This window comes from Equus asinus, chromosome 5 (assembly GCF_041296235.1).
Source record: "Equus asinus isolate D_3611 breed Donkey chromosome 5, EquAss-T2T_v2, whole genome shotgun sequence".
Taxonomy (NCBI): Eukaryota; Metazoa; Chordata; class Mammalia; order Perissodactyla; family Equidae; genus Equus; species Equus asinus.
The window spans coordinates 102,368,802-102,396,693 of NC_091794.1; the positions used below are offsets into that span (position 1 = coordinate 102,368,802).

At 53.3% G+C, this 27,892-nt stretch overlaps 1 protein-coding gene across 6 annotated transcripts; it reads right to left on the reverse strand.

The window, feature by feature from the left end:
* Positions 1 to 2,724: 2,724 nt before the first annotated feature.
* FBLIM1 (filamin binding LIM protein 1) lies at positions 2,725 to 25,989 on the reverse strand. Of its 6 annotated transcripts, none has more exons than XM_070510987.1 (9): positions 25,965 to 25,989; positions 22,164 to 22,228; positions 21,492 to 21,752; positions 15,401 to 15,591; positions 14,670 to 14,787; positions 11,315 to 11,484; positions 9,031 to 9,209; positions 8,085 to 8,202; positions 2,725 to 4,218 (listed from the first exon to the last, which is right to left on the reverse strand). In XM_070510987.1, exons 3-9 carry the CDS (start codon positions 21,739 to 21,741, stop codon positions 4,105 to 4,107), a joined length of 1,140 nt encoding a protein of 379 aa, XP_070367088.1. In that variant the 5' UTR covers positions 21,742 to 21,752; positions 22,164 to 22,228; positions 25,965 to 25,989; the 3' UTR covers positions 2,725 to 4,104. The 6 variants fall into 6 exon arrangements, with proteins under 6 accessions (XP_070367088.1, XP_070367089.1, XP_014691705.2 ...); XM_070510988.1 differs by lacking the exon at positions 25,965 to 25,989 and adding an exon at positions 25,831 to 25,920 and having other exon boundaries at positions 22,164 to 22,290; XM_014836219.3 differs by lacking the exon at positions 25,965 to 25,989 and adding an exon at positions 25,831 to 25,918.
* Between the last annotated feature and the right edge of the window lie 1,903 nt (positions 25,990 to 27,892).

The following is a 27,892-nucleotide window of genomic DNA, read 5'->3' on the forward strand; positions in this document are numbered from 1 at the left end:
CTCAGGACATTTAAGATTTTCTTCAGCTGGATTTTGGCATCTGTATCACACGATGGATTCTGGAACATTCTAGAATGTGGGTGTTTGTGACATGAGTCTGTAACAGAGGCCTGTAGCTTTCACTGGATCTGATTTGATCCTGCCTCTGCTGTGCAGCCCTGGGCAGTTACACCATCTCTCTGATATACAGCTTCCTTGTCTTTGAATTGGAATATTAATAGTACCTATGTCATAGATTATCATTTTTTTATGAGTAGCTATTCACCTTATGAGAGATGTATTTTAAATTGATAAAACATTTCTTTGAAAATGTCTTGTGATCACTGGAATTCTTCCTTATCAGCCCAGCCTCTCTTCTCTCCCCCATCCTGATCCTCTTTGCTCTCTCTTAATTCTTCCTTTCCACCATTTGTGGCTCTAGCAGTGTAGGGAGCAGCATTCGGTTGCCCTGGAGGGGCTGGCACATGCTGGGTGGAGGTCACACCTCTGAGCACCTGGGTGTGGCGTCAGGTGAGGGGAATTCTGGGCAGGGGTGACAAGCAGAAAGGCTCAGTGTTCTCCAGCAAGCCCATGTGGTCCTTTGTCCCAATCCCGTGCTTACTGAGCCCAGGTTCCCAGGTACTGACTTGCAGGGGTGGTAGCCTGGGAACTCCCAGGTGGGATCCTCCTGGCTGGTGGGAGTTTGGGCCCATGGGGAATTCAGTCTCCTGACATGGGTCTCCCTCCAAGAGCATGTGATCCAGTTGCAGCAATTCCACAGCCACATTCGCTCACTTGCTAGTTTTCCATTTCGTTTTCTTCTCTCATGCTCACTGCAACCATGTGACCTGGGCAGGCAGGAATTATTCCCATCTTGCATCTGGAGAAGTTGAGGATCCGGTGAGAGGTGTGAGAACACTGGTGCCCCAGGGGCGGATGCCCAGTTCGCTGGCCCATCCTGCCCTCTAGTGGCTGTGCATGGCACCGGCCTTTAGGAAGCCCAGGTCTGCCAGCAGCATCTCACTGGGTTTGCACACAGCAATGGCTAGCCTTCCTAGGAGCCCCCTCTCAGGACTCCTACAGCACTCTATCAGCCACTTTCCCTGTCTCTGAGCATTAAATATATGTATATATTTAATTGTGGTCAAGTATATAAAACATAAAATGTACCATCATAACCATTTTTATACAGTTCAGTGGCAAAGTACATTCTCATTATGCAACCATCCTCCCCATTCATCTCTAGAACCCTTTTTATCATGCAAACTGAAACTCTGTACTCATTAAACAACTCCCCACTCCAGCCCCGAACCAACCACCCTTCTACTTTCTGTCTCTATGAATTTGACTAAGTACCTCTATAAATGGAAGCAAACGGCATTGGTCTTTTTGTGACTGGCTAATTTCACATTGCAGAAATCTCCCTAGAAGTGTCCCCTGATGGAGTGACTTATAAATGTACAGCCTGGGAGACAAAGGCATCTCCCAGAATTTCATTTATGTATCACCCCTCCAAACACAACCAGCCAGAAATAAGGCTGGAACATGAGGGATCACAGCACAGGGTGACATTCCAATGCTAGGAAAAACTGAACCAAACCAAACGCGGGGACTAAGAGAGAAAAGTGGCCCCCGACAGCCGGGTCACTGTGTGCTCCAGTCTCACAGTAGTCATGTCCTGAGCACAGCGCCTCTGAGCTGAGTGCAAAAATGCCAACACCCCCTATTCTGAGTCACTGCTGCTTCCCTGCCAGCCCCAGCTGTGGCGCCACATCCGAGGTATAAATGAATTGAGCTTCTCGATCACAGAATCATCCCTGCTTCCTGACAGCACACGTCCGGAGCAAACCCCACTTCCTTAAATCCTCCCCAAACCCCTCAATGCCTGCCCAAGCTCTGAGTCCCTCCTAATACCCGCTTACTGAGATGCCCTGTGCTTCCCCATGCTGTGTGGCCTCCCCTGCTGCAGCAAGCATAATAAACCCAACTTGTTGACTGCAGGCAGGGCCCCGGTGGTCTCTGGGCATCAACAGGACGATCGAGGAAGGCTGATAAAAGGAACGATGGCTAAGAATTGCTGGCCAGCACCAGACGGAGGAGGTGCCTCGTGAGCTAGTAAGAAACCTCACCAGCCTGACGCTTCTTTCCATCACAGCAACCCTCTGGGAGAGATATTAGTATTTTTCCCATTTTACAGATGGGGAAGTCAAGGCTCAGAGGATTAATAACTCGTCCACACTACTGAGTAGCAGAGCCAGGTCTGAGACGCGCGCAAGTCGCCTCTATGAGTCCAGTGCCCTTTGCTGCCATGCACCCTTCTCTCTGAAGCTGTGCTCACCAAGCAAGCCCAGCTGTTGGTGCAGAGCTGCAGCGGGGGGGCCAGCTCACAGGGGAAGTGGTCCTGTTTGTGTGCAGAGAGCACATCCTTAGGGTGGGTGTTGACTCTGCTGAAGGATCTGGTGGCCCTAGAGGGCCCCACCCTGGACACCCTGCAGCCAACCTCATTGCTGGTGGCTTGTGTCCAGGAGCAGCATGCTGGTGCAAGATGTCACTGCCGGGCTCAGGAGGAACATGAGTTCCTTGATCCACTGAGCTGAGCCCCAGTTTGGGGGGAAGGAGCTGCAGGCACTTTCTGGACACTTGTGACTCAGTGAGCAGATGCCCAACAAACATCTTTCCAGTGCTACTATACTACCAAAGGCCAGCACTGTTTACCTAGGCGAGATTGTAGCTGAAACACAGACGCATTTCTAATAGTTATGCATTTATTTTCATGTGTAATAGGAAAAAACATTACTAGCACATCGACGTGTGACTTCATAGATATATTGTTTAGCATAAGACTAAAGTGGGAAGTGAGAAAAGAAAAGAAATGTTGAGCTAAAGAAAATATTAAGGAAGTAAGAGAGTAGGTGGTCCTTGGGTATGACAAAAACTGTAGAGGTGCTATTGTGGGTGCCTGGAGTTTGGAACTCGCTGCTCTAAGCTTCTGGCAAGAAGCTGTGTGCTGTCTGAAGCCCCCGAGGGCTCTACAGAGAAACACGGCGCTAGGAACCAGGGGCATCCTCCTAGGAGCGCCTGGTCCATCAGGCCAAGGCCAGGAGGAAAGCACATTTGGTTTAATTTGTTCATGCCCTACAAAATGTCTTAGAAGTTACAAAGCAACAAGAGTGATTTTCCTTAAAAGGGAAAAAAATTTTCTAGGCGTGGCCTTAACGAGGCAGTGGTCACAGGGCAGCCTGGGCTGGAGGGCCCGAGTGGGACTCGGGAGATAACCAGGAAGGCTGAAGGGACACCCTGGAGGAGTCCTGGCACTGTCCTGGGGGAGTGTGTGAGTCTGCGTGTGTGCGTGTGGGGGTGCACGGCCCCAAACTCTCAGAGCTCTGGCACCATTGCCCGGCATACGACAGGCGCACAATCCAGGTCTGCTGAATTACTCTTGCACGCGGAGGAGGCGCCAGAAGGCCAGGTGCAGGTGCCCAGGTGGGCAGTCCATGGCTGTGCCACCAATAGGTCACATACTTGTACATTTATGAACAAAAGGGGGACACTTCCTATTAAGATTCCTCCCCCACTAAAAAGTATCCAAAGAATGTTTCCCATCATTTAAACCTCAAATTTTTAAAAAGCCCTTTTTAAAGGACCTTGGAGTTTTGCTCAAACAGCTCAGTCCTGCAAGCCAGAGCTGGTCTCAGCACCCCCTACTGGCCACCTAAGGGTCACTGCTAAGGACACAGGGTGCCATCTGGAGACTCGCCCCAACTCGCCCCTGGAAATGGGGGTCAAGGCCAGCGCTCAAGAGGGGCCAGAGCTTCGGAGGTGGGAACTCCGGGAACGATGCTCATGGTATGGAGCCTTCCAGCGCCCAGAGGGTAGAAGGAGCAGTTGTCAGTGTGAGGGGGACTGTCTGCCAGCCCCCCACCTCTGAGCTGCGGGGAGGGGCGGCTCAGCCCCCAGGGCCCAGACGTGATGGGCAGAGCTGCAGACTGGGCCCTGTTGTGGCTCCAAAGGAGAGTGCGCAAGAGCAGGTCAGGAAGGGAAACCGAGTCAGGGAAGAGCCCCCACCCCCACCCACCCCACCTGGGGCTCGCGGGCAGCTCACGGCCCCAAGGCCGGTGCATGTCCTCAGCAGCACCCCGCAGCACTCCGCTTCACGTGGCACGGCTTGCAGAAGAGACGGTCGTTCAGCGGGTAGCAGCCTTGGTCTGTGGGCTCCACAGACAGGAGGATCCGGCAGTCCTGCGGGAACAAGGCACGTGTGGAGGACCCCAGGCCTAGGCGCTGCAGCCCAGGGCCCGCACGGGGTGGGGACTCAGCCAGCTTTTGCTGATGGGGTGGACTGAACTAGTTGAGGGAGAACTGAGGACTCCGGGAGAAGAGGGGCCCCTGAGTGGGGAAGTCCCCTGAGGGATCACGGAAAGGGCTGGAAGGGCCTTATTAACCACCAGCAGCCCCTTTAGGATGCAAGCTCTGTGAGGCAGGAACCCCGTTTCCTGCTAGATCCCGCCTAGACCAGAGCCTGGTGCAGCTCAGGCACACGATAAATATCTGCTGAGCGAGCGACTGAATCTATCCAGTCCCTTCATTTCTGGCCGGGACACTGAAGTCCGGGGAGGAGCGGGGCCTGTCCTGGGTCACATGGCTGGTTCCAGAGCTGGGACAGGACCAGGTCTCCAGGCTCAAAGCCCAGGGGTCTTTTTGTTGCTCCACAGCTACGCAGCTTCAACATTGAGACAAACTTACTATTTCCAATTTTTCAAACCACCAAAGGATTTGAAAATGAGGAGGATGGGGTTTGGGGCCCAAACTTTGCCAACTTCACTCTGTCGCAGGCCCGCACCTCATCTGGGCCTCACTTGGACACGCGCTGGGCAGTAACGATGGGAACGATCAGTGTCCGGAGACCCGGTTCAGGTCACAGCTGGTATCCTCTGGAAGCTGCATTGATCTCCCCACAGAGATAACTCTGGGGTCCTTGGTGCCATCCTGACCCAGCACGCCCAGCCTGGGAGGGCACCCTTGTGCGTCTCTTCCCGACATGAGGTGCAGTGGCACCTCGAGTATTTCAAGTGGACACCTGGGCTGTTCCACGCCAGGATATGCACTGTTCCTAATGGCCGCTCACTCGGCAGTCTGAGAGCATCACTGCCAAACCTCAAGTTCCACAGGGGCACATGTGACCTCTCCTAAATTAGAATCAAGTCAGGACACCCCTCCAACATGACCGAGTCACGCAGGCTGCAAAGGAGCTGTGGCAGAAAGCCGGCTAGACCCAGCCCAGACAAACGAGGGTCGCAGCCACTTTTCGCAGCCTCAGTTTCCTCATTTTTTTAAAAATTTTTTTAACTTTTTAAAAAATTTTTCCTTTTTCTCCCAAAAGCCCCCCAGTACATAGTTATGTATTTTTAGTTGTGGGTCCTTCTAGTTGTGGCATGTGGGATGCCGCCTCGGCATGGCTTGATGAGCAGTGCCATGTCCCCACCCAGGATCCAAACCTGTGAAACCCTGGGCCGCTGAAGAGGAGCTTGCTAACTTAACCACTGGGCCATGGGGCCAGCCCCATTTTTTTTTCTTTTTAGTTTTTCCATTTTTCAGTTTCCTCATCTTAAATGGAGACAATAAATCCCACCTCGCAAATTCATGATTAAGATTAAAGAAGGCGGGGCTGGCCCGTGGCCGAGTGGTTAAGTTCGCGCACTCTGCTGCAGGCGGCCCAGTGTTTCATTGGTTCGAATCCTGGGTGCAGACATGGCACTGCTTATCAAACCATGCTGAGGGAGCATCATCAAACCACTCTGAGGCAGCATCCCACATGCCACAACTAGAAGGACCCACAACGAAGAATATACAACTATGTACCGGGGGGCTTTGGGGAGAAAAAGGAAAAGATAAAATCTTTAAAAAAAAAAAAAAGATTAAATAAGGCGATGTACATGAAAGCATTTTATATATTAAAAAATACTGCCCAGGTATAAAAGTACTGTGACCCTTCCAACAATGGGAATAAATACCATGGACCACAAGCAGGAATGAGAGGAGTGTGGACGGCGCCTTGACCCATCTCCCTTCCTAGAGAAGAGCACCCCAAATCTGCTCCAGGCCACTGAGGTTCAAGCCTTACTGTAGGAAATGTAAAAGAGACCAAACTCTGCCTTTCGGCAACAGCCTGGGTGATGCTCACAGTGGCCTTCACCGAGCTGACCAAGGACCAGCAGGGTCAGTTCATTTGCTCACCAGCCAGGCTCAGGGAAAAGCTGATCACCACCGGACCTTATGAGGGCGATGGGGGAGATAACAGCACTTGAATTTCATCATTGTTTTTTCAAGATGCGTTATCAGGGGCCGGCCCCATGGTTAAGTTCACGTGCTGTGGTTCGGCAGCCCAGGGTTTCGCCGGTTCGAATCCTGGGAGCGGACATGGCACTGCTCGTCAGGCCATGCTGAGGCGGCATCCTACATGCCACAACTAGAAGGACCCACAACTAAAACAATATATACATACAGCTATGTACTGGGGGACTTTGTGGAGAAAAAGGAAAAATAAAATCTTTCCCAAAAAACCCACATATATTTAAAAAAAAAAACCCAAAAAGATGCGTTATCAGCCAAACCTTGAACTATAACCAATAAAGACAACATAGTCACGAAGCATTCTGTCAACTTCTCTACCAAGCTCCCCTGTCACTCTCAGTGAAAACAGCCCCTCGGCTCCATGTATCTGTTCGACAAATGTTTAGAATTACTCACTGGCTGATGAAGAGATTTGCCCTGGGACTGCCCACTTAGGTGACACCCATAAAAGTTGCTACCTTTGTTGCTATCGCCAGAGAAGACAGAAACATCAGTGACATGGGAGTGACAATGGAAGAGGCGGAGGACTCTTGGAGACTCCTCAACAGGACTGAGCATATAATTTGCAGGGTCCAGGACAAAATGAAAATGCAAAGCCCCTTGTTCAAAATGAAGAATTTTCAGATGGTGACAGTAGAGCTGCAGAGCAGGCCTGAGACCCTTCTGAGCCAAGGGTCCTATGCGATACCCTGGACATTCTTGTCGGGACTACTGCACCAGCTTCTAACCAGCCTCCCCTTCTCGGCCTCACCCCTCCCTGCAGTCCAGACTCCTCAGCCTGGCACATGAGGCCCTCTCCTTTTCTGTGGCCTCACTGCTACCACACGCTCCCCCACTCTACACTCTAGAAACAACCAGAAACTTCCACTGCCTCTGATTCTTCAGGCTTGCTCATGTCAAAGTGGGTCCTTACAGACCCTCTGGCTGGACCGCCTCTGCCTTCTCCAAATATCTGGCAACTCATACTCCTCCTGAGAGATGCAGGCTAAGCATCACCTCCTCTAGGAGACTGCCTTGCCTCCCCCACCCTGGCTAGACTTGATCACTGTCCCAAAGCTGATTTACACATGCTCTTTCCCAGCACCAGAAAGGAGAGCTATGGTGTGGGTTTGCCCAGCATTCCTACCTTCCTTCCTTCCTATGGTTGAATCAACCCTTCTCTGTTCCATATGGTTCTGCCTCCCTGGCCCTAGGAGTTGTCAGTCATACCCCCTGGTCATGATTGGTCCAGAATGGGCATGGGACCCAAGCTGGGCCAATCAAAGGCCTTCTTGGGACTGTATGGGATCCTTGGATGGGGTTTCTAAGTTGAAAGGACGTAAACCTGGGCCAACCATGGCTGTGCACTGACTGTGTCCCCCTCCTCACAGAGGACGCCAGCTTACAGGAAGAGGAAATGAAGCAAACACCCAAAAAGCACGGAACCAAGAGATGGAGAGAGCACCCTGATGATACCCTTTGATGTCATCAATGACATCACCAGCATGAGGCTTCCCAGGAGAAATCCTTTCCTGCAGAAAGCAGGTCGGGTTTGGTTTCTATCATTAACTTAAAGAGTTCTGAGTAACAGTCTATATTTGTAATTATCTCCATTCTAATTTGTCTCTGCTATTGGACAGTGAGCAATTGGAGAGCAGAGCCCCCACTGTGACTGTCCTGGCCCAGGGCCTGGCACGCGGCAGGCTCCCACCAGGGCTCGTGCGGTGATTGAACAGGACCGACAGCTGTCATGAAATCATCGCTGCTCCACTCACCTCGCACCTGTAGCAATTTTCATGGAAGTTTCTTCCCATGCACTCGATTTTGAAGGCATCCTTCCCGTCCCGGGGGATGATGGGATTCTCACAGATGCTGCACACAGGGGCGAATTTCCTAGAGGGAGAGGAACCCACGCTCGGGAGGTGTTCACGCCGACGCCCGCAGAAATTAGCTGTCAGAGCTCGGGCTGGCTCCAGTTCACCTCCCAGAGCTATTTCAAGCCCGTTGCTATGTGACTGCACCTGGAGCTACAACCACAAATGTCTCTTTCTTCCCAGCAGGAGCGGATGGAGAGACCTGTGTAATTAGACCCAGCTTCCCAGGGTGTAATTAGCGGAGACAAGGAAGTGACTGGGGAATGTCAGAATTTGAGAAAGCAGAGAAATCCCACGTGTGTTCAGTGGGCTTGGAGCCATGCCATTTGTATAGGCCACTGCTTTTGCTGCTTCTGTCCTTTCTTTTTTAACAGGCATATCTGCCTTTCCCCTTGGGCAGTGAGTAACTCGAGGGCAGGGACTGAGCATCACGGATGTCTGTGTCACTGCTGCTTCCTACGGCTCCAGCTCCGAGGGGAGCCCTGTGCTCTGGGGATCGAGAGCAAGGCCCTGAAGTCAGGTCACTGGGGTCTGAATCGCAGCTTCCCTACTCGCCGGCTGGGAGACTGTGCCTACCTATCTGTTGCAGGCCTCGGTTTCCACATTTGGTAAAATAGAAGCCTGAAGAGCACCTGCTTGACAGGAGAGTTTTGAGGATGCAGGTGTTCAAAAAGTTGTTAGCTGCGAGCAGGCACACGGTTGCATCTATGGTGTGTGGAACGGAAGACCTGGTTTCTGCGCACCCGGAGGCCGCAGGAAAGCTGTGACCCAGGCCCCCACTCAGGCTTGGCTCCTCCGTCTGCCCGAGTCCCACTCCCTGCCCCCCGTGCTCGGACCCCTCTCGTACCTGTAGAAGTCATCCAGGCAGTACACCTCATTCTGGCTGTCCAGGGCAAAGCTCTCGTCCCCGATGCACCGGGCGCAGGTCACACACGTGAAGCAGGTGGGGTGGAAGGCCCGGCCCAGGGCCCTGATGATGTGCTCCCGGACCACCTCGCCACACTTGCCACATTTCTCCAGGGTGTCCTGGGACAGAGGGCCATTGCCTTAGAGCCATCTCATGGGTATGCCCACTCTAAGCCACAAGGGGCATTTGACTGGCTACCCACAGGGGCCCAGAAGGCCAGGGGTACAGGAGAGGGGCTTACATTCGTCAATCGGCCTGTAACTACTATGCCAAAACCTCCACACTGCTTACAATGGATCGAGTTTGGCAGCATATCCTCAGCTTACTGTGAGGAATCCTGCCATGAAGCTGCTACTGCATTCTTTGTTTCTAGGAAATGCTTGAGGCCAGGGTCCCCCAGGGCCCATGGGAGAAATTTCTCTTAAACCTCAGAGTCAGGAAAAGGAATTCCCGGAGGAATTGGTGTGCTTTTTATTTTATGGGCAATAAACCTCGAAACTCCTTCCCTTTTCCATTTGGCCACTTGGAAGCTCAGAGTCAAATTCCATGCTGTACTTTTAGGAACAACTGTAGGAGTCTTTCATTCATAGATTTTCAGGTACTAACTTTCCCTCTGGTTTCATCTCACTTTTCACTTAGATTTTCCCCTGTTCTGATTTCTTTGTGTGTTTATTTTACATCATTATTATGCACATTCTTTTTTGAAAATTTTATTTTATTGTGCTAAAATCACAACATGAGATCTACTCTCTTAACAAATTTTTAAGTGTACAACATTGTTGTTGACTATAGGTACATGTGCATTCTTATAAGCTGCCTCAAGTCTCTTCTGGAATGAAGAGGGATTAGTGAGAGAGAGAGATTGCTGAGGCCGAGCCAAGGGCCTCTCACTTACCCTCCCACCTTTTCTCCTAGACATGTCCCCCCCACTTCCTGACCGTGTTCCTGTTCATTTTCACCTGATTTCATCTGACAGATAAGTTTAGGGGGGCAGCCCTTCCCTCCCAGCACACTGCTCAAGTCCCTCCCGGCTGCTTCCAGCTGGAAGTCACCTTCAACCCGCTTCCGCTCAGTGTCTCCCCCTGCCTGGCTTCGAGCTGAGGGAAGAGGGGAAGGACGCCCCCACCGTCACGTTGACGGGGTCAGAGGGACGGGGGGAGGCCTGGCTCCTTTCTCCGCCCACGTGCCTCGCTGCCTCTGATCAGAGTGTTCTGATTTCTCTCGATAGTCCCAACTCCAAATATTCTAACTCCACAAATCAGCAGTTTTCAAACTTCAATGTTTATCAGAATCACCTGACTTGTTGAAAATGCAGATTGCCAGGTGCTCCCAATTCAAGAGGACAAGGTGCGGCCCACGCACACCCAGGTGATGCGTCTGTGGGTCTGTAACCACAGAAAAACACCACCACCCACCATCGGAGAGTCAGCAATTCCAATACCTTGGCATCCACACCGGCTCTCCCAGACTGCATTTGGTACTGAGGTGACACAGATGCCCCCAGTAGACCACTGGAACCTCGTGGTTCTAGGTGAGAGAGTGGCAAGACCACAGGAGGCTCCAGAACCAGACGGGCCTCAGGGAGAACCCCAGCTCCACTGCCTTCTGGAGTGTGACCTTGCGTGCTAGGCTGAATGATGTCCCTAAGATATCCAGGTCCTAAGGCTTGGAACCTGTGACGACCTCCAGTGGCAAAAGAGACTCGCAGATGCGACTGAGTTAAGGATCTCAATATGGGGAGATTATCCTGGATTATCCAGGCGGGCCCTAAATGTCATCACAAGTGTCCTTATAAGAGGGAGGCAGAGGGAGATTCGACACAGAAGGAAATATGATACTGAAGCAGGATGCTACACGGTTGACTTTGAAGATGGACAAAGGAACCAAGGAATGCAGCTCTAGAAGCTGGAAAAGGCAAGGAAAGAGATTCCCCCGACCCCTCGACTTTAGTGAAATGGATTGAGGGCTTCCAACCTCCAGAACTGTAGGAGAATAAATGCGTGTTGATTGCAGCCACCAAGTTTGTGGTAATTTGTTACGCGGCCGCAGGAACGAATACTGTACACCTTGGCTGAGCTCCTTGCCCTCTGAGCCTCAGCTTCCTCATCTGTGAAATGGGTCAAGAGTGCCCACCTCCCAGTGTGGTGGAGGGGAATGAAATAAAACGATGTCCGTCAAGTGCCCAGCTCAGCGCCTGGTGTGCGGAGCCCGCCGCAGGGGTTACCTGGTAGCAGGGCTCGCAGAGGGGCCGCCCGTCCTTCTGGTAGAAGCTCTGCCCGGCCAGCTGGCGGCGGCAGGTGCGGCACGTGAAGCACTGGGCGTGGTACTGCCTCTTCATGGCTTCCACGGCCAGCTCTCGGGGGGACACGGTCTTGTGGCAGAAGGCACAGATGTCTGGGGAAGAGGAGACACGGGCCGTGATCCACCCAGCCTGGGAGTACTGCACCCAATCACCGCCCAGAACCTGCCCAGAGTGCAGGTCTCTGCCTGGAGCCCCGGGGCTGTGAGTGTGGCCTCGGCTCATGAGAGGGTCACGAGGAGCAGGAGGAAGGAATGTGAATGGCCCCTGAAAAGCCAAAATCAGGAGATGCTGTGTCAGGACAACTGGGTTGCCATCTGCAAAAAATTCAAGGAGGGGCTCCATCGAGACACCTTCTACTCAGATCATTTCATATGTCTTGAAGACCTAAATGTGAAAATGAAACCATCAGAACACTAGAAGAAACCAGGGGATGCTTTATAAACTGGGAGCAGAGAAAGCCTTTCCGTACGTAATAGCCGTCTTAGAGTAACACACGGTGCTGGAGAGACTGTGGGCAAACGGGCTCTCAGACACCGCTGAGGGGAGTGTAGATAGGATGGCCAAGAAGGGTATTTTGGCAAAAATATCAAAGTTACAAATGCACCTAGCCTTTGACCACAGTACTTTCTCTTCTAGAAATTTATCTCACAAACTTGCACACAGGCAAAATGACCTATCTGCCAAGCAATTCATCTCAGCATTAGTTGTCACCGTAAGAAACTACCTAAGTACTCTCATGGGAAACTGGTTAAATGCATACTAAGGAATACTACACAGCTGTGAAAAAGATAAGGAGCCGCTTTATGATCTGACATGGAAGGAGCGCTAAGATGTATGGAGCAGAGAGAGCAAAGTGCAGAACAGCAGAGTTTGTTACTATTTGTGGGAAAATGGGAGGCAGCAGACACATTTATATTTGCTTGATACGCATAAAATGTCTCTGGAAGGACATGGAAGACACTGACAACAGAGGCTGTCTATGTGGCAGGAAGCTGGGCCATACAGGGATGGGGCTGAGGGGAGACTTCTCACTGTGTACCCTTTCACATATTGTATTCAAAAAATTAGAGAAAAAAACCTCAAGGCATTTTTGCTATCATAGCAAATTTTGCTGATCGATGTGTAAATGGATTTTAGTTATAAAGGCAAAAAGCTTACGGCAATAAAAATAAAGTTGATGTAAAAATAAGGAGTGAAGAAGTGAAACTCTCACTGTTTGCAGACAACATGATCTTATATATAGAAAACCCTAAAGAATCCATCAGAAAACTGTTAGAAATAATTAACAACTAAAAGTTAAAGTTGCAGGGTACAAAATCAACTTACAAAAATCAGTTGCATTTCTATACTCTAATAACGAACTTACAGAAAGGGAACTCAAGAATACAATTCCATTTACAACCGCAACAAAAAGAATACAGTATCTAGGAATAAATTTAACCAAGGAAGTGAAGGACTTATACAATGAAAACTATAAGACATTATTGAAAGGAATAGATGATGACGTAAAGAGATGGAAAGAGATTCCATGCATGACGTAAAGAGATGGAAAGAGATTCCATGCACGTGGATTGGAAGAATAAACATAGTTAAAATGTCCATACTACCCAAAGCAATCGACAGATTCAATGCAATCCCAATCAGAATCCCAATGACATTCTTCATGGAAATAGAACAAAGAATCCTAAAATTCATACGGGGCAATAAAAGACCCTGAATTAAAAGAACAAACTGGAGGAATCACCATCCCTCACTTCAAAATGTACTACAAAGCCATAGTGGTCAAAACAGCATGGTACTGGGACAAAAACAGGCACACAGATCAATGGAACAGAACTGAAAGCCCAGAAATAAAACCGCGTATCTACGACAGCTAATCTTCGACAAAGGTGCCAAGAACATACAGTGGAGAAAAGACAGTCTCTTCAATAAATGGTGTTGGGAAAACTGGACAGCCACATGCAAAAGAATGAAGGTAGACCACTATCTCATGCCATACACAAAAATAACTCAAAATGGGTCAAAGACTTAAGTCCTGAAACCATGAAATTCCTGGAAGGTAATATAGGTAGCTCACTCTCTGACATTGAACTTAAAAGGATTTTTTCGAATACCATGTCTTCTCAGACAAGGGAAACAAAAGAAAAAATAAACAAGTGTGACTTCCTCAGACTAAAGAGCTTCTGCAAGGCAAAAGAAACTAGGATCAAAACAAAAAGACAACCCACCAATTGGGAGGAAGTATTTGCAAATCACATATTTGAAAGGGGTTAATCTCCATAAGATATAAGGAACTCACACAACTGAATGACAAAAAAAACAAACAGCCTGATCAAAAAATGGGCAGAGGAGATGAACAGACATTTTTCCAAAGAAAATATACAGATGGCCAATAAACACATGAAAAGATGTTCAACATCACTAATCATCAGGGAAATGCAAATCAAAACTATACTAAGATACCACCTTACGCCTGTTAAAATGGCTATAATCACTAAGATTAAGAATAACAAATGTTGGAGAGGGTTTGGAGAGAAGGGAACCCTCATACCCTGCTGGTGGGAATGCCAACTGGTGCAGCAACTGTGGAAAACAGTATGGAGATTCCTCAAAACACTAAAAATAGAACTACCATACACCCAGCTATCCCACTACTGGGTATCTACCCAAACAACTTGAAATCAACAATCCAAAGTCACATATGCACCCCTATGTTCATAGCAGCATTATTCACAATAGCCAAGACATGGAAACTATCTGAGTGCCCACTGACAGATGACTGGGTAAAGAAGAGGTGGTATATATACACAATGGAATACTACTCACTCAGAAAAAAAGACAAATTCATCCCATTTGCAACAACATGGAAAGAACTGGAGGGAATTATGCTAAAAGAAATAAGCCAGACTGAGAAAGACAAACACTATGATTTCGCTCATATGTGGAGTATAAACAAGCACATGGACAAAGAAAACAGCTCAGTGGTTACCAGGGGAAGTGGGGTGGGACGTGGGCACAGGGGGTGAAGGGGAGCACCTATGTGGTGACAGACAAGAAATAATGTGCAACTGAAATCTCACATTGATGTAAACTATTATGAATGCAATAAAAAAATTTTTTAAAAATAGAGCTGATGTAAACTATCGGGCCCGTCACTGTGCCATGAGCTGGGGCAGACACTGGTGGTCCCTGCTCTCCCAGTTCCCACCTGAAGCCCGTGCCCCACCCCGAGGGCCCTGGGGACCAGCCTAGAATCCTTCCAGCCCTGTCCCCGTACCTGTCGACGCCTCTCTCTCGGGGAGGCCAGCAGGCTCTTCTGGGGGAGGCGGCAGCTCCTCCTCTGCCGCCCTAAGATGATTGGGCCGAGGCTGGAGTGAAGGCCCCTCTGCCAAGGACTGTGGGGACAAGGCGGGGCAGGAGAGGTGTCATCCAGGGGGGACCCCACACAGCCCTCTCAGCTCTGCTCCTCACCTGGTGGCACCAGGCACAATTAGCCCCATTGTAGAGAGGAGGAAACTGAGGCCCAGAGAAGCAAGTGATCTGTCTGAAGTCACTCAGCAGGAGGGTTACAGTGACAGCCGGAGCCCAGGTCTCCCAGCTCCTTGCCCTGGGTTCCCTCAACCAGTCAAAGCTGCTTAGCTCGACTTCTAAGGAATCTCCTGGAATCAGGCTTTCCCTTGGCCTGGAACCCCTCCCATTTCTATAACAGCCTCTGTTAAGAGCAGAGGATTATAAATGGGTTTCCTATGCAGCATCAGGGATCTGGGTTAGAGACAAAGAACCGTCTGCTCAGAGCTGGAGCGGGCATGGGGGGAAGAGGGAGGGGCACCCCTTCTCTGGGGATCTTGAAAAACAGGCCCAATATGTACCGGCCTGAATGGGCTAAGAAGAGGGACTGCCTCGAGCCGGAGAATGGACCAGATGACCCCCAGGCTTAACTCCCTGAAAGGCCCAGACTCCCGCCCCCAGCCCATGGGGCTCCGTTAGGGACCAAGGGGTTGGCAGTACCTGTGGTGGGGGCGGGGGTGGGGGCAGGTGCAGCTGCTCTAGGTCAGAGACGAGTGAGGCGCCCACGGGGGCAGGGGGCTCCTCATCCAGAGGAGGCAGGTATGCCGGTGGGGGTGGTGGCGGAGGCGGGAGGAGGTCCAGGTCGGGGAGTGCGCCCTCGCTGTCCAGGGTAGGAGGAGGAAGAGGACATCCTGCAACCAGAAGGGGACAGAGGGCTGAGCAGAGTCTCTGCAGGTGGACAGAGGAGGTGTCTACTTGCCCGGAAGGTCATACAGCGCGGTGGCTAAGGGCTCGAGTCCAGGGTCACCCAGACCTGGGTTCCATCTCTGACTCTGCCACTGACTTGCTGTGTGTCCTTAGGCAAAAGACTTAATCTCTCTGAGTCTCAGTTTTCTTATTGGGAAAACGGGTATTAACTGCTTAGGGTTGTGAGGGTCAAATGAGATGATGCAGGTAAGGGCTCGGCATAGTGGATGGCACATGGCACAGGCTCAGAACACAGTCGCTGTCAAAGCCCTCCATAACAGCCCTCCCTCACCCAGGCGCTAGAGGGCACTTGTTGAAATACAAGCAAAACCAACCCCTAGGGCTGCAGTTCTCAAAGTGTGCCGCCTGGACCAGCAGCGGCCGCAGCAGCATGTGGGAGGATGTCAGAAAGGCAGCTCCTTGGGGGCCGGCCCCGTGGCTGAGTGGTTAAGTTCACTCACTCTGCTTTGGCGGCCCAGGGTTTCACCGGTTCAAATCCTGGGTGTAGACACGGCGCGACTCATCAGGCCATGCTGAGGCGGCATCCCACATACCACGACAAGAAGGACCCACAACTAAAATATATGCAACTGAGTACTGGGGGGCTTTGGGGGAAAAAAACAAAAGGAAAAATAAAATATTAAAAAAAAAAGGCAGCTCCTGGGCCGGCCCCAGACCTGCAGAGTCAGAATCTGGGGGGGCCCAGATCTGTGGAGCTTGCTGCCCCTCAAGTGTGGGAACCACCCCCTAGGTAAATCACAGAGCCGGGGAATGACTGCTGGGCGTTGAAAACATTAGGGGAAAGGTTGATGGAGAACTTTCCAAAGGAGGGGTCAGACTGCCACCACCTGAGCCCACTCTAACCTCAGCAGATACCAGGGGTCTCTGACTCCCATCACACTGTGGGAAGGTACCACCTCTGAAAGGTTCTTATCAAAACCCCCCCAAAACATAAACAAAACACAAATTCAATCTAATCAGGTCTCTAGAGTTAATTTCCATTTACAATAAATGCGGAAACAGAGGGGCAAGTCGACGAGACCACAAGGAAGCAAAGAGATCAACATACAGAACATTCTACAGAAACTGACCTATGTCTGCAACAAGGCAATGGCATGCGAGAGAGAGAGGGGCTTCCTCAGAATTAAGAGATTTTAGAGAAAAATGACTACTATAGTGTATATATTTGTGGGGTCCAATAAAGCAGCCACCAGCCACATGTGACTCTTGGGCACTTGGAAAGTCCACACTGAGATATGCTGGAAGACTCAGTACAGAAGAAAGAAGGTAAAATATCTCATTAATAACTTTTATAATGATTACATGTTGAAATAATAATTTTTATATATTGGGTTACATAATAGATATTATGAAAATTAATATCCCAAGCCAGCCCTGGTGGCCTAGTGGTTAAGGTCAGCACACTCTGCTTTGGAGGCCTGGGTTCAGTTCCCAGGCGTGGACCTACGCCATTCCTCCATCAGTGGCTGTGCTCTGGCGGTAGCTCACATACAAAAAAAGAGGAAGACTCGCAACAGATGTTAGCTCAGTGCAAATCTTCCTGAGCAAAAAAAAAAAAAAATCACATTTCTTTTTACTTTTTTCAACGTGAATACTAGAAAATTTTAAATTACATATGAGGCTTACATTTGTGACGCATTATATTTTTATTGGACAGTGCTACTATGGACTTTATTTGGATCCTGATTCAAAGGATTAATCATCTCATTTAATTCTCCTTATTTGGAGGAAAAGCTAAATATTCCATTGAATAATATAGCTCAAAAGAAAGACAAGACATAATGTAAACCATTCATTCCACTACAATCCAACAGTTAAAAGGCATTTTTTTTTTAAAGATTGGCACCTGAGCTAACATCTGTTGCCAACTTCTTCTTTTTTCCTCTTCTTCTTCCCCCCAAAGCCCCCCAGTACACAGTTGTGTATTCCAGTTGTGGCATGTGGGACCCGGCCTCAGCATGGCCTGATGAGCAGTGCCATGTCTGTGCCCAGGATCAGAACCGGCGAAACCCTGGGCTGCTGAAGCAGAGTGCGCGAACCCAACCACTTGGCCATGGGGCTGGCCCCTTAAAAGGCATTTTTATGACAATTCAAGGAAAAATTAATTTTGGACAGAATATTAGGCATTCTTGCCGATTCTGTTAGGCATTGTTTGGCATTGTGGTTATGTAAGAAAATGGCCATATTTAGAGATGCATCCTGAAGAATGTGGGGCTGAAATCACCTGATGACTGGGGTTTCCTTTAAAATACTTCACAAAAGAAAAAAGAAAGAAAGGAATAGATGAAACAAATGTGGAAAAATCTTAATTGTTGAAACTGGATGTGGGCTACACAGGGTTCCTTGTCCTGTTCCCTCTACTTCTGTGTACGTTTGAAAGTTTCATTAAGGGAAAAAAACTCAACAGCAAACACACATGCACACACAAAAATACACTGGCACAAAGTCATTTTCCTTATTAGCACAGCTTAACTCTTACTCCTGAAAGCTGAGGTCGACAGAGAGGGAGGGCACAGGAGTGGCATCGAGGGAGCGGCCCTTGATCCTATCCCCTAGTCATGCACAGACTTTTGGGTGCTCCTGGCAGGGAGGGAGGGAGGAGGTGGGGGGGGGCACCTGGCTCCTGCCTCAGCCCCAGGTTCTCCTCGAACGTTCGCCGTGGTGTAACTCCCACCCCTCCAGGCGGCCCCCACGAGGGGCTGCCCAGCTCCCCTGGAGGAGGTGACTGGGGAGTCAGGAGAGAAGCTGTGGTGCGGGGCTGTGAACACGGCCGGGAAAATCCCCTGTCCACTGCCACGTAGAGGGTGAGCGCTATTAACACTGCCCCCAAGATAAAGGGCGGGGAGGTGCTTGCCACCTCCCGTCACTGCAGCACAACATGGGCCAGGCTCGGGCGAGGTCAGACTGCCCTAGACACCCAGGGAAAGCAGATGGAAAGTGCGCGAGGCTCTGCCGCCCAACGACCTGGGCTCTGGTCCCATTCTCTGCTAGTTTACCGGGGCACCTCTCTGGGCTTCAGGTTTCTCATCCATTCGACAAAGATAACGAACCTCTCTCCCTTCTCCCAGGGGCTGAAGGGACTGGACAGATGGGAGGGTTGTTCTAGACCTGTGAGCAAGCTGCAGAATCATCTGGGCGGGGGGGAGCCTTGTTCAAATGCCAATGCCTGGGTCCCACCCCCAGAGCTCCTGCCTCAGCAGGTTTGGGGTAGGCTCCGAGAAGGTAAGTTTTTGAAAAGCTCCAGGTGAGGCTGATGCTGCCGGTGCAAAGCCGCACTTGGAGAACGCCCTGGTCCACAACGCCTGCCTTTGGACCAGACCGTCGTTGTTCTCAAAGGGTGGCCCTCAGACCAAGAGCATTAGCACTACCTGGAAATGTGTGAGAAATGCAAATTCTTGGGCCCCACCGCAGACCTGCTGAATCAGAAATGCCTGGGCCCCACCCCGCTGTGTCTGAACAAGCCCCCAGTGATGCTGATGCTGCTGTAGTGTGAGAACCAGGCTCTGGATGAGCTGATGTGAGCCGGGAGCCAGATCACGGAGAGCCAGCAGGAGCGCTGGCCTCTCCCAGGACCTGCCTGAGGCTCCGGGCAAGAGGCTGTGCCGGGTGGGCAGGAATTCAAGAGAGGGACTTGAGGCCACAAGGCAGGTGGACAGAAAGGGGCCGAGCTGAACCAATGATACAGTTCAAGGAGCCAGGAGTGGGGGGTGGGGGGGAGCAGCCTTATAAAGAAAAGCGAAGCGAGAAAGTGACTTGTGAGTAAGGGAGGGGGTGTGGTGCAGGAGCAGGGAAGGAGTGAGGGGAAGGGGGATTCCTCCAGGACAAAAGGGCTAAGAAGTGAGGTGCGTTCCTGAGGGGACAAGCACTACATGAGGCCTCAGATGACAGCCTGCTGTAGCGATGGCTTTACAGGGCCAGCCTTTGTGTTCTGTGCTCAGGCCAGACTCGTGCTCATCTAGAACTTACTCCCTCCTGCGAGGCGGAACCCCGAGATGGCAAGCACAATGGCCCACCAGCCGCGGCTCGCGCCCCCGACCCCGCACAGGAAGATCTGCCTTTGTTACCACACTCCCCAGATCTTCTGCCTCTAATTCCAATAACTCAGGAAAATGTCCTAGAAATTTTGGCATTTCGGCATCTAACTATGTTTCTGGGCTCCCTCTCCTACCCAGAAGGGACATATTTCTTCTCATTGGCTCACACGTCCCGATGTGTGAATTTTGGTCCTGATGCAGAGAGGAGCAGCTGCAGGAGACTGTTCGTGGCAGGTGCGGTTAGGAAGGAAAGGTCAGTTCAGGCGGCTGCGTCACAGTGAAGAAGCATGTCACATGAATGTCCCAGTGGTCTCACATGTGCCCACGTGTGGCCCCTTCTCCTGCCCCTTTCTGACCTCCTAACTGGCATTTTCTCTTGGTCTGTAGTGGTTTCCATGGTGATAGATGCACAGGGCCGCCCTAGCCCCACTCTAGGACCCAGGGGACTCCGGGAGACTCAGCTGCCTCCCTGGGCTGGCCTCTCACTCTTGGTGTCTCAGTGCCTCCTTGTTCCAGCTGGTGCCTTGTCAGACGCCACCCTCGGCCTCAGGGCCCTGTGTTGTCGTCCTTCCTCACTTCCACCCAAGCCAATGGCTGAGACTTCCAGGGGATGGCAGGGAGAGAGGCCTGGAAGGCTCTCCGTCACTATGGCAACAGGGCCAGCTCAGCCCAAGCACGAGGTAAAGGAACGCCATTTATGGAGTCTCCATTCTATGATGGATGCATCACATACACGACCAAATTTCCATTTTCCAGAGGAGGAAACCAAGCAAGGAAACAACTTGCTTAAGACCACACAGCAAGTGAAAGGCAGAGCCCAAGAGAGAATAACACCACCTTTCAGGTCCTCCAACTTCCAAATTCATTCCTGCCTCGGGGCCTTTGCACTTGCTGTTCCCACTGCCCCTCACACTGCAACCACCCCCCTGCATCCTGTCATTCAGGTCTTAGCTGAGCTGAAATGTCACCTCCTTGGAGAACCCATCCTGACTACCCCATAAAAACTTGCACCCCCCACCTCTTCACCACGTTTTATTCCTCTATAGCACTTGTGTCTACCTGACTTTATAGTATTTTGATTACCTCTGTTTCTTCTACTACGAGGTAAGTTTTCTTTAAAAACTTTTTTTTTTTGAGGAAGATTAGCCCTGAGCTAACTGCTGCCGATCCTCCTCTTTTTTGCTGAGGAAGACTGGCCCTGAGCTCACATCCATGCCCATCTTCCTCTACTTTATATGTGGGATGGATGCCTACCACAGCATGGTGTGCCAAGCAGTGCCATGTCCACACCCGGGATCCAAACTGGTGAACCCCGGGCCACCGAAGTGGAACGTGCGCACTTAACCGCTGCACCACCGGGCCGGCCCCTAGGAGGTAAGTTTCATGCAGACTGAAAACCTTGTCTCTCTTTTCATGTCCCCAGTGTCTGGCCCAGAATAATTATGGCAGGTAACACACATTTAACGCTTTCTAGGAGACAGATGCTGGGCTAAACACTTCACATAAGTATTAACTCATCTCATCCTCACAACAACCCTTTGAGGAAGGTACTATCATTATTTCTATTTTACAGATTAGGGAACCGAGAAACAGAGAGGTTAAGTGGCCTGCCAATGTCACACAGCAAAGTGGTGGAAGAGCCAGGATTCAAACCCAGGTAGGTGTGTTCCAGAGTCTGCCTGGCACACAGTAGGTACTCAATAAATGAATGGCCTCAGAGCCTGCCCTTCGCTCCCCACCGCGGCGCTGCCTCTGACCCAGTCTCCCACCCAGCCCCCTCACCCTCTTACCTCCATTGGAGAGCTGAGGGGGTACAGCCGGCACTGCAGCTGCAGCTCTGCCAGGGGGTGTCCAGGGACCGGGCCTCCCCGCTGAGCCGGCCCCGGGTGCCTTCGTGGGGGCAGGAGAGTCCCACGGGCGGCCAGGCCGAGCCTCGCAAACTGCCCGCCTCACATCCTCAGCCACAGCCTCATCTCGACGTGGGGGGGCCAGGGTGATAAAGACAGAGGAGGCGACCCTCTTCTCAGGCTTCAAGGCCATTGCCTTGGCTCCTGGGGGGGCCGGGGACAGAGTGGGGCTCAGGCTTGGGCAGGGCTCAGGGCAGGGGGCGGGGCACACTCCTCCTGGACATGCAGACAACTCAAGGGCATGGGGCCTCCCTCCTCCCAACCACGCCAGCGCCCCAGCCCAGCCCAGGAAGGGGCTGGGGATGTCCCGCGGGGGGGTGGGGGGTGGAGCAGGTACCCACCAGGTGACATGGCCACAAGGTGGGAGCCAGCAGTCCTGACGGCCCCTCCCCCAACCTACGCACCTGGAGGAGCTAAGGGCAGCCCTGCCCTGCTTACCTCACAAAGGATTAATTTCCCTCCTCCCCGGAAGCCAGAGGAAGGACCAGCGCCTCGGGCTCCCCACCCCCAGCCAGCGGGCTGCCACTGGGCCACACCCTACGTCACCTCCCTCACCTGGGATCGATTCTCCTGGGAGAGCTGAGCCGACGTCCCCGTCCCCGAGGTTCAGGCCAGCTCCACTGCGGGAGGGAAACAGCGCAGATGTCAGAACATCAGGGCTGGACTCCAGGAGTCAGAGGGGCTGAGGGGACAATTGGAGCTCTCGTTTGGGGAGACCTGCTCTGGGCCAGCGAGGCCCTGCCACTTCCTGCCCGTGCGCTGGGGGATGGGCACTATGACCATCCCCATCTCACAGATGAGGAAACCAAGACAAGGAGGGGAAGTCACTTGTGTAGGGTCTCGCAGTGCCCACCTGGGATTTGAACCCAGAGCCCACAACCTTGGCCACTTGGCTCTGCTGCCCTCTCCCAGCCCAACCCAAGAGACAGCATCTTTTTCTCCACCGTCAGCCCCCACAGCCAACCAAGTCTGATTCTACTGCTAGAATCTCTCACTCTGTCCCATCTCCAAAATCTCAGTCCTGTTCAGGCACGGGGTGAGAAGGGCGTGGGTGCCTCGAGGGTCTCCAATCCTGCCTCCTATGCTGTCCCTGGAGTGATCTTTCTAGAGCATAAATCTGATTGTTTCTCTCTACTCAAAAGCCTTCCGTGGCTCCCTACTACCTTCAAGATAAAGTCCAAATTCCCCTGGCCTCAACCTCTTTTTCGACCACCCTGGACCACTCACCCTTCCTCGACTGTCTTTCTCCCTTACCTGCCTTGGAGTGTTTCCACCACCTGTTTTTTCTCTTCTGCTCCCTCCAGAGTGAATTTCAGTGTTTCTTAGAGGCCCTGCTCAAACATCACCTCCTCCCTGAAGCCTCCCCTGATTCCTGACCCTGCCCTGCCCTGCCCTGGGGCAGTTGTCTGCTTCCACAGGGTGATGACAGCCCATCACAGGACATGCTGGCCCACTGTCACCATGTCTGCCCCCCACAACCTCAAGTGGCCGCGTGCGCCTTCAGCTGTCTGTGATCTTTACAGTGGGCATCAAAGCATGGATCTTGGAGCAGGGCGGCACCCCGACCAGGGAGAGCCCATTTCCCATCCCGCAGGGGGTTCCTGCAGACAGTAGCCTCTGGGGCCATGAGGTGGGGCGAGTGGACCCCACTCGGCTCAGGGGTCTTCCCTGGACACCCAGGGCCTGTGCCCAGGGTGAAAAACGTGGCCTCCTCTATCTCCCCCTCCAGCTGGCCCACCCCGCCGTGGCCCCACAGCCCAGCCCACAGGTGCATGGGGACCCAGAGAGTGAACCTCAACTAGTGGGGCATGCTGGGTGGGGCTGACGTCCCGAGAGGCCACACAGGCCTCCCTCTGTATCTCAGAGTCCACTGGCCACTGCGGGCTCTCTGGGTGACGGGCAGAGAATAATGACAACAGGAACAACATATGTTCCTAAATTCCTCTTAAATTGGTTTACATATTTGGTGAAAATGCATAGCTCAGTCTGATGATAAAGTATCTGTTCTGAATAAGAAACCAATGTATGAAGAAAGCTTTCGAAGTTCTTTTAAAGTGCTTCTCTTTTCCCTCTTGTTTGGGAAGTGACGTTGGAAGTGTATGTGCTTATATTGGCTGTCATAGTCTTTGGTTTTATACTTTGTTATGTTTAAGGATCTATTTTGTAAAGGATTTTCCAGGACATCTGAGACTGAAATCGAGAACAACAAGGGGCTCCTGGGAAAGCGCTGGCTCCCTGTGAGCCAGGCCCCCGCAGAGCCTCAAAGCTCCCCTCATTCTCAATGCCGCCCCTTATGCCCCACTTTACAGACAGGCCATGTGAGGCCCCAGGAGGTTAAGTGACTTTTCCTGGCCACCCATGGCAGTCTTGGAATTCTAATGGAGCACCATCCGACCTGAGTCCAGGGGGTGTCCTTGGACCTGAGACAACATACTTTTTCTTCCTTGGATGGCACAGGGGCCCCCAAATTCTCAGGCCTGTTTTCACCCCAGAATGGCCCAATGCAGACCAATTATCTTGTGGCCAGCACATTCTGGGCCGTCCCCAGGGACTGCTGCAGATGCTCCCTCAGCCTCCCTCCCACCCTGCTCTGACCCCCACTCCACCCCAGCCCACCCCTCCGGGAAGTCGGCTCTGCCGGTTTCTCGGAAAACATCCTAGGCAAATATCCCAGTGCAGAGGCCAGATGCTCACAGCTGGAGCCCCCCCCCCCCCGCCCCTGCCCCGCAGTCCCGCCCTGTGGTGCCTGCAGGGACCTGAGGCCCCAGGGAAGGGGCCCAGCTGGGGATTTTCAAAGCCCCGTCAGTCAGGCCAGGTCCGGGCGGGAAAGGGAGCCTTGGCTGCTCTCTGGTCCTACTGCCCCCAGGTCACCCTGGAGCGGGGTATGTGCGAGAAAGCTCCCTGCGGGGCGGCCTCCCAGCCAGCCGCACCCAGGGGACCCCCTACCCTGCCTCCCCCAGAGGGCGAATCTGAGATCCAGTCGGGTGATGGGAGAAAGTGGGAACAAAGGGAAGGAAAGTCATTTCCTGTCAAGAGGAAGGAAGGAGCTGAGTCCAGCCACCCACCCAGCTCCGCTTCAGCTGCAGCCCATGGCAGGGGCCCGGCTGGCTGAGCGGGAGGGCCTCCAGGGGCTCCCGGTAGCGCCCCCCGCCCCGCACTATCCCCCTACCTATTTCTAACTACTTCCAAAAAACTCTGGAACCACTTCTAAGCTGTGTTCTCTAACACTCGGATGAAGCAGTCTATGCTTGAGTTCCGGGTTAAACTTTGCTGGAAGTGGGAGAGAGACCGCACCCCTTGCAGCCTTGCATAGGGGTTCCCTCTCCCTCTCTCCCACCCCAGGGAAGCGGAGGAGGCACACAAAGCTGGGTTCACACGGGGCCCCACCTCTTTCCTGCTGGGTGATCCTGAGCTGGTCACTAAACCTCTCTGGGCCTCAGTTTTTTCATAAAGTGAGAATGAGGTCTGTCCAGAAGGGTGGCTGAGAGGGTAAAAAGACAGTGCTCAAGACCTTGGTACGCGGTATGTTCAAAGAGAAGGCCAGCAGGTCACTCAGCCCCTGAGGGGTGGAGGAGCCCCTGGGGGCTGGGCTCCTTGAGGGTCCGGGAGGACCGGACTTAGCTTCCATCATTATTATGAGCACGGGTCTAGGCGCTGCCCAGCCTCTTCCCGGGGTCCTCAGCTCTGGGCTGGAGACGTACGCCAAGATGCCCCGGGGCACACACCTTGGGGATTGCCCAGTCCCACCCCTTCCCGGCCCCAGACCACATCTGAGGCCCAGAGAGGGGCAGCCCTGCGGCCCCTCCTTCCCCCCGCCTGACCCTGGCCGGGTAAAGGGGCCCGGAGCTCCGGAAACCCGGCGCCCTCCCGCGAGCAGCCAAGCAGGGCGGCTGGCCGGGTCACTGTGGGGCGCCGCCGGGGACTTTAATTCGATCCATGTGCGGGACGCTGTCCTCTTTGTGCTGGAGCTTCCGCCCTGCCCACCCCTTTCCCTGGCGCCCCGCTCCCGGGCAGGGACACCAGCCCTCTCCCCCACTCCGGGGACCGAGAGGGAGGGACTGCGCCCCCTCCCCGGCGTCCCGCAGGCCCCCTCCCGGAGCGCCGGGGCTGGGGTCCCGGCCGGGGGGCGGGGTGGGCTCTGGCCACAGGCTGCCCGCGCTGTCACCTGTGTGTGGCAGGGGCAGGGATGGAAGGAGGGGACCCCCGCCCCCGCCCCGCTTACCTGGGCCGCCCGCGCCCCCGGCGGCTCCGGTCCGACGCCCTAGCCAGCAGAGCCGGGAGCAGCGCGGCGCCTCCCGCCCGCTCCGCCCTCCCCGCCCCTCGCCTCCCTCCGCCCAGACGCCCGGGCCGCCTTACCATAAAAGGTGACGCTCCGGGAGGGGGCCCGGGATGCCCGCCCGGCGGAGGCGGCCCCTACCTGCCCCCCCACCTGCCCGGCCGCGCCCCGCGCCGCCCCCTCCTCCTCCCTTTGTTCCCTCGACCACTCCTCCCTTCCCCTGGAGGGTGGGCGGCCTCTCCCGCTGCCCAACCCCCAGGTCCTTTGTGCACCCTGAGTGGTCCTTACCCTCCCCCTCCTCTGGGTCACCTGGGTTGGTGGCCTCACCCGCCCTGTCGCGGGGAGGGGTGCTTCCATCTCAGTTTGGCCTGGGATCTCCCAGGGTCCTGAGTCAGGTGGACCTGAGCTCCACGGCCGATCGCTAACCGTCTGACCCCTGGCGGCCACTCTACCTTCCCGGGCCTCAGTTTTTTCGTCTGTAAAGTGGGGGCCATGGCTGCCTACCTCTCGGGTCAGCCTGAGGATAAAAGGTGATAATGACAGTGAAGAGCACACACAGTCAGGGGTCAGTATATGCTGGACTTGGGGCTCTTTTAGGGGGTGCCCCAGTGGAGCAGGTCACCTGGATTTGCTGTTTTGAGGTGTCACTACCTGTCTGGACCCTTCAGCCCTCTGCAGGTGGGTCCCAGGGTCCTGGGGGACAAGCCCTTCTAGGAGGCCTGGTGGGCAGGGCCCAGCTGGCAATCAGGTCACCTGGTTTGCCACCCTGGGCCCTGTCACTGACCCTCTCCCACTTCCTGCACTCCGACACCCCCTCCCTTACCCCTCGCCCCCTAAACGTGGAGGAGGGAGAGGGAGGCTGAGCCTGGGCCCTGGGTGGGGAGGTGGAGCCAGGATGGGCCGCCTGGGTCCCTGGAGGCCTCGGGAACATTGCTGGGAAAGGAATCTGGGTCTGATTCAGAGGCAGATTGTTCTTTTGATTAAAGCCACAGGCGCTGAGGCCAGGGGAGCGCGGGGCCCAGCGCCATCTGGGGGAGGCCAGGCAGGGTCGGCTTCTCCTCCATGGCCCCGAAATTGCAGTTGCCCTGGCCAGGATGGCTCTGGGGCTGCTCCTGAGGGGCTCCGGCTCATGGGGGTCCTGCCCCATGCTCCTTCTCCCACCTCCCTAAATCCCTCAGCCCTTTTTGTCACCTCTCCCATCCCCCCGACATCCAGTTTTTCATTCCATCCTCACAGCCACCCTGCAATGACATGGCGATAACAGTAGCTGCCGTTTGTAGGGGCTTCCTGTGTGCAGTGCCTGGCCTCCAGACCTTTCCATTTAAAGCCCAGGAGAGCCCTGGGCAGAGAGCTGACTATTCCTGCTTCGCAGACAAGGAAACTGAGGCCCAGAAAGGCTCAAGGCCACACAAGGGGCAAGTGGCAGAGCTGGATTCAAACCCAGACTAGCAGGTGCCCCTGGGCACACACAGGGCTCTGCTGGCCGCAGGGGCCGGCGCAATGGCCACCCTTCACGGATGCAGAGAGAGGGGACTCCCTCCCCATTCGGCAGAGGGAGACTCGCCCCCAAGGCCGCCCCCGTCCCTGGCCAGGCTCATTCCCAGGCTTGGCAACGCCCCCTCCCACTTTGCAGCACTGCTTGGAGCCAAAGCTCCCTACACCCCTCCCCGGCGGAAGGAGGGAGCCCCAGAACGCCAGAGATGGGAAGGACCTTCAGGAGGAAGGTGCGGTCTAGGGGTTTTCAGACACTTATGGCTGTAGAACCCCCTTTTCAAGTGCTTTGTGACCCAGAAGCTTATTTAAGACAGAGAAAAATGGAGCTGCTGGGGCCAGCCCCATGGCATGAGGTTAAGTTCGTGTGCTCTGCTTCAATGGCTCGGGGTCCACAGGTTCGGATCCGGGGCGTGGACCTACACACTGCTCGTCAAGCCATGCTGTGGCAGCGTCCCATATACAAAATAGGTGAGATTGGCACAGATGTTAGCTCAGCTTGACAGTCTTCCTCAAG

Coding starts and splice junctions, on each gene's coding strand:
- FBLIM1 (XM_070510987.1), bottom strand. CDS start 21,741: ATGGCCTTGAAGCCTGAGAAGAGGGTCGCCTCCTCTGTCTTTATCACC. Junction 15,592..21,491: donor CCCTCAGCTCTCCAATGGAG/GTAAGAGGGTGA, acceptor TTCTGGTTGCAG/GATGTCCTCTTCCTCCTCCT. Junction 14,788..15,400: donor CACCCCCGCCCCCACCACAG/GTACTGCCAACC, acceptor TTGTCCCCACAG/TCCTTGGCAGAGGGGCCTTC.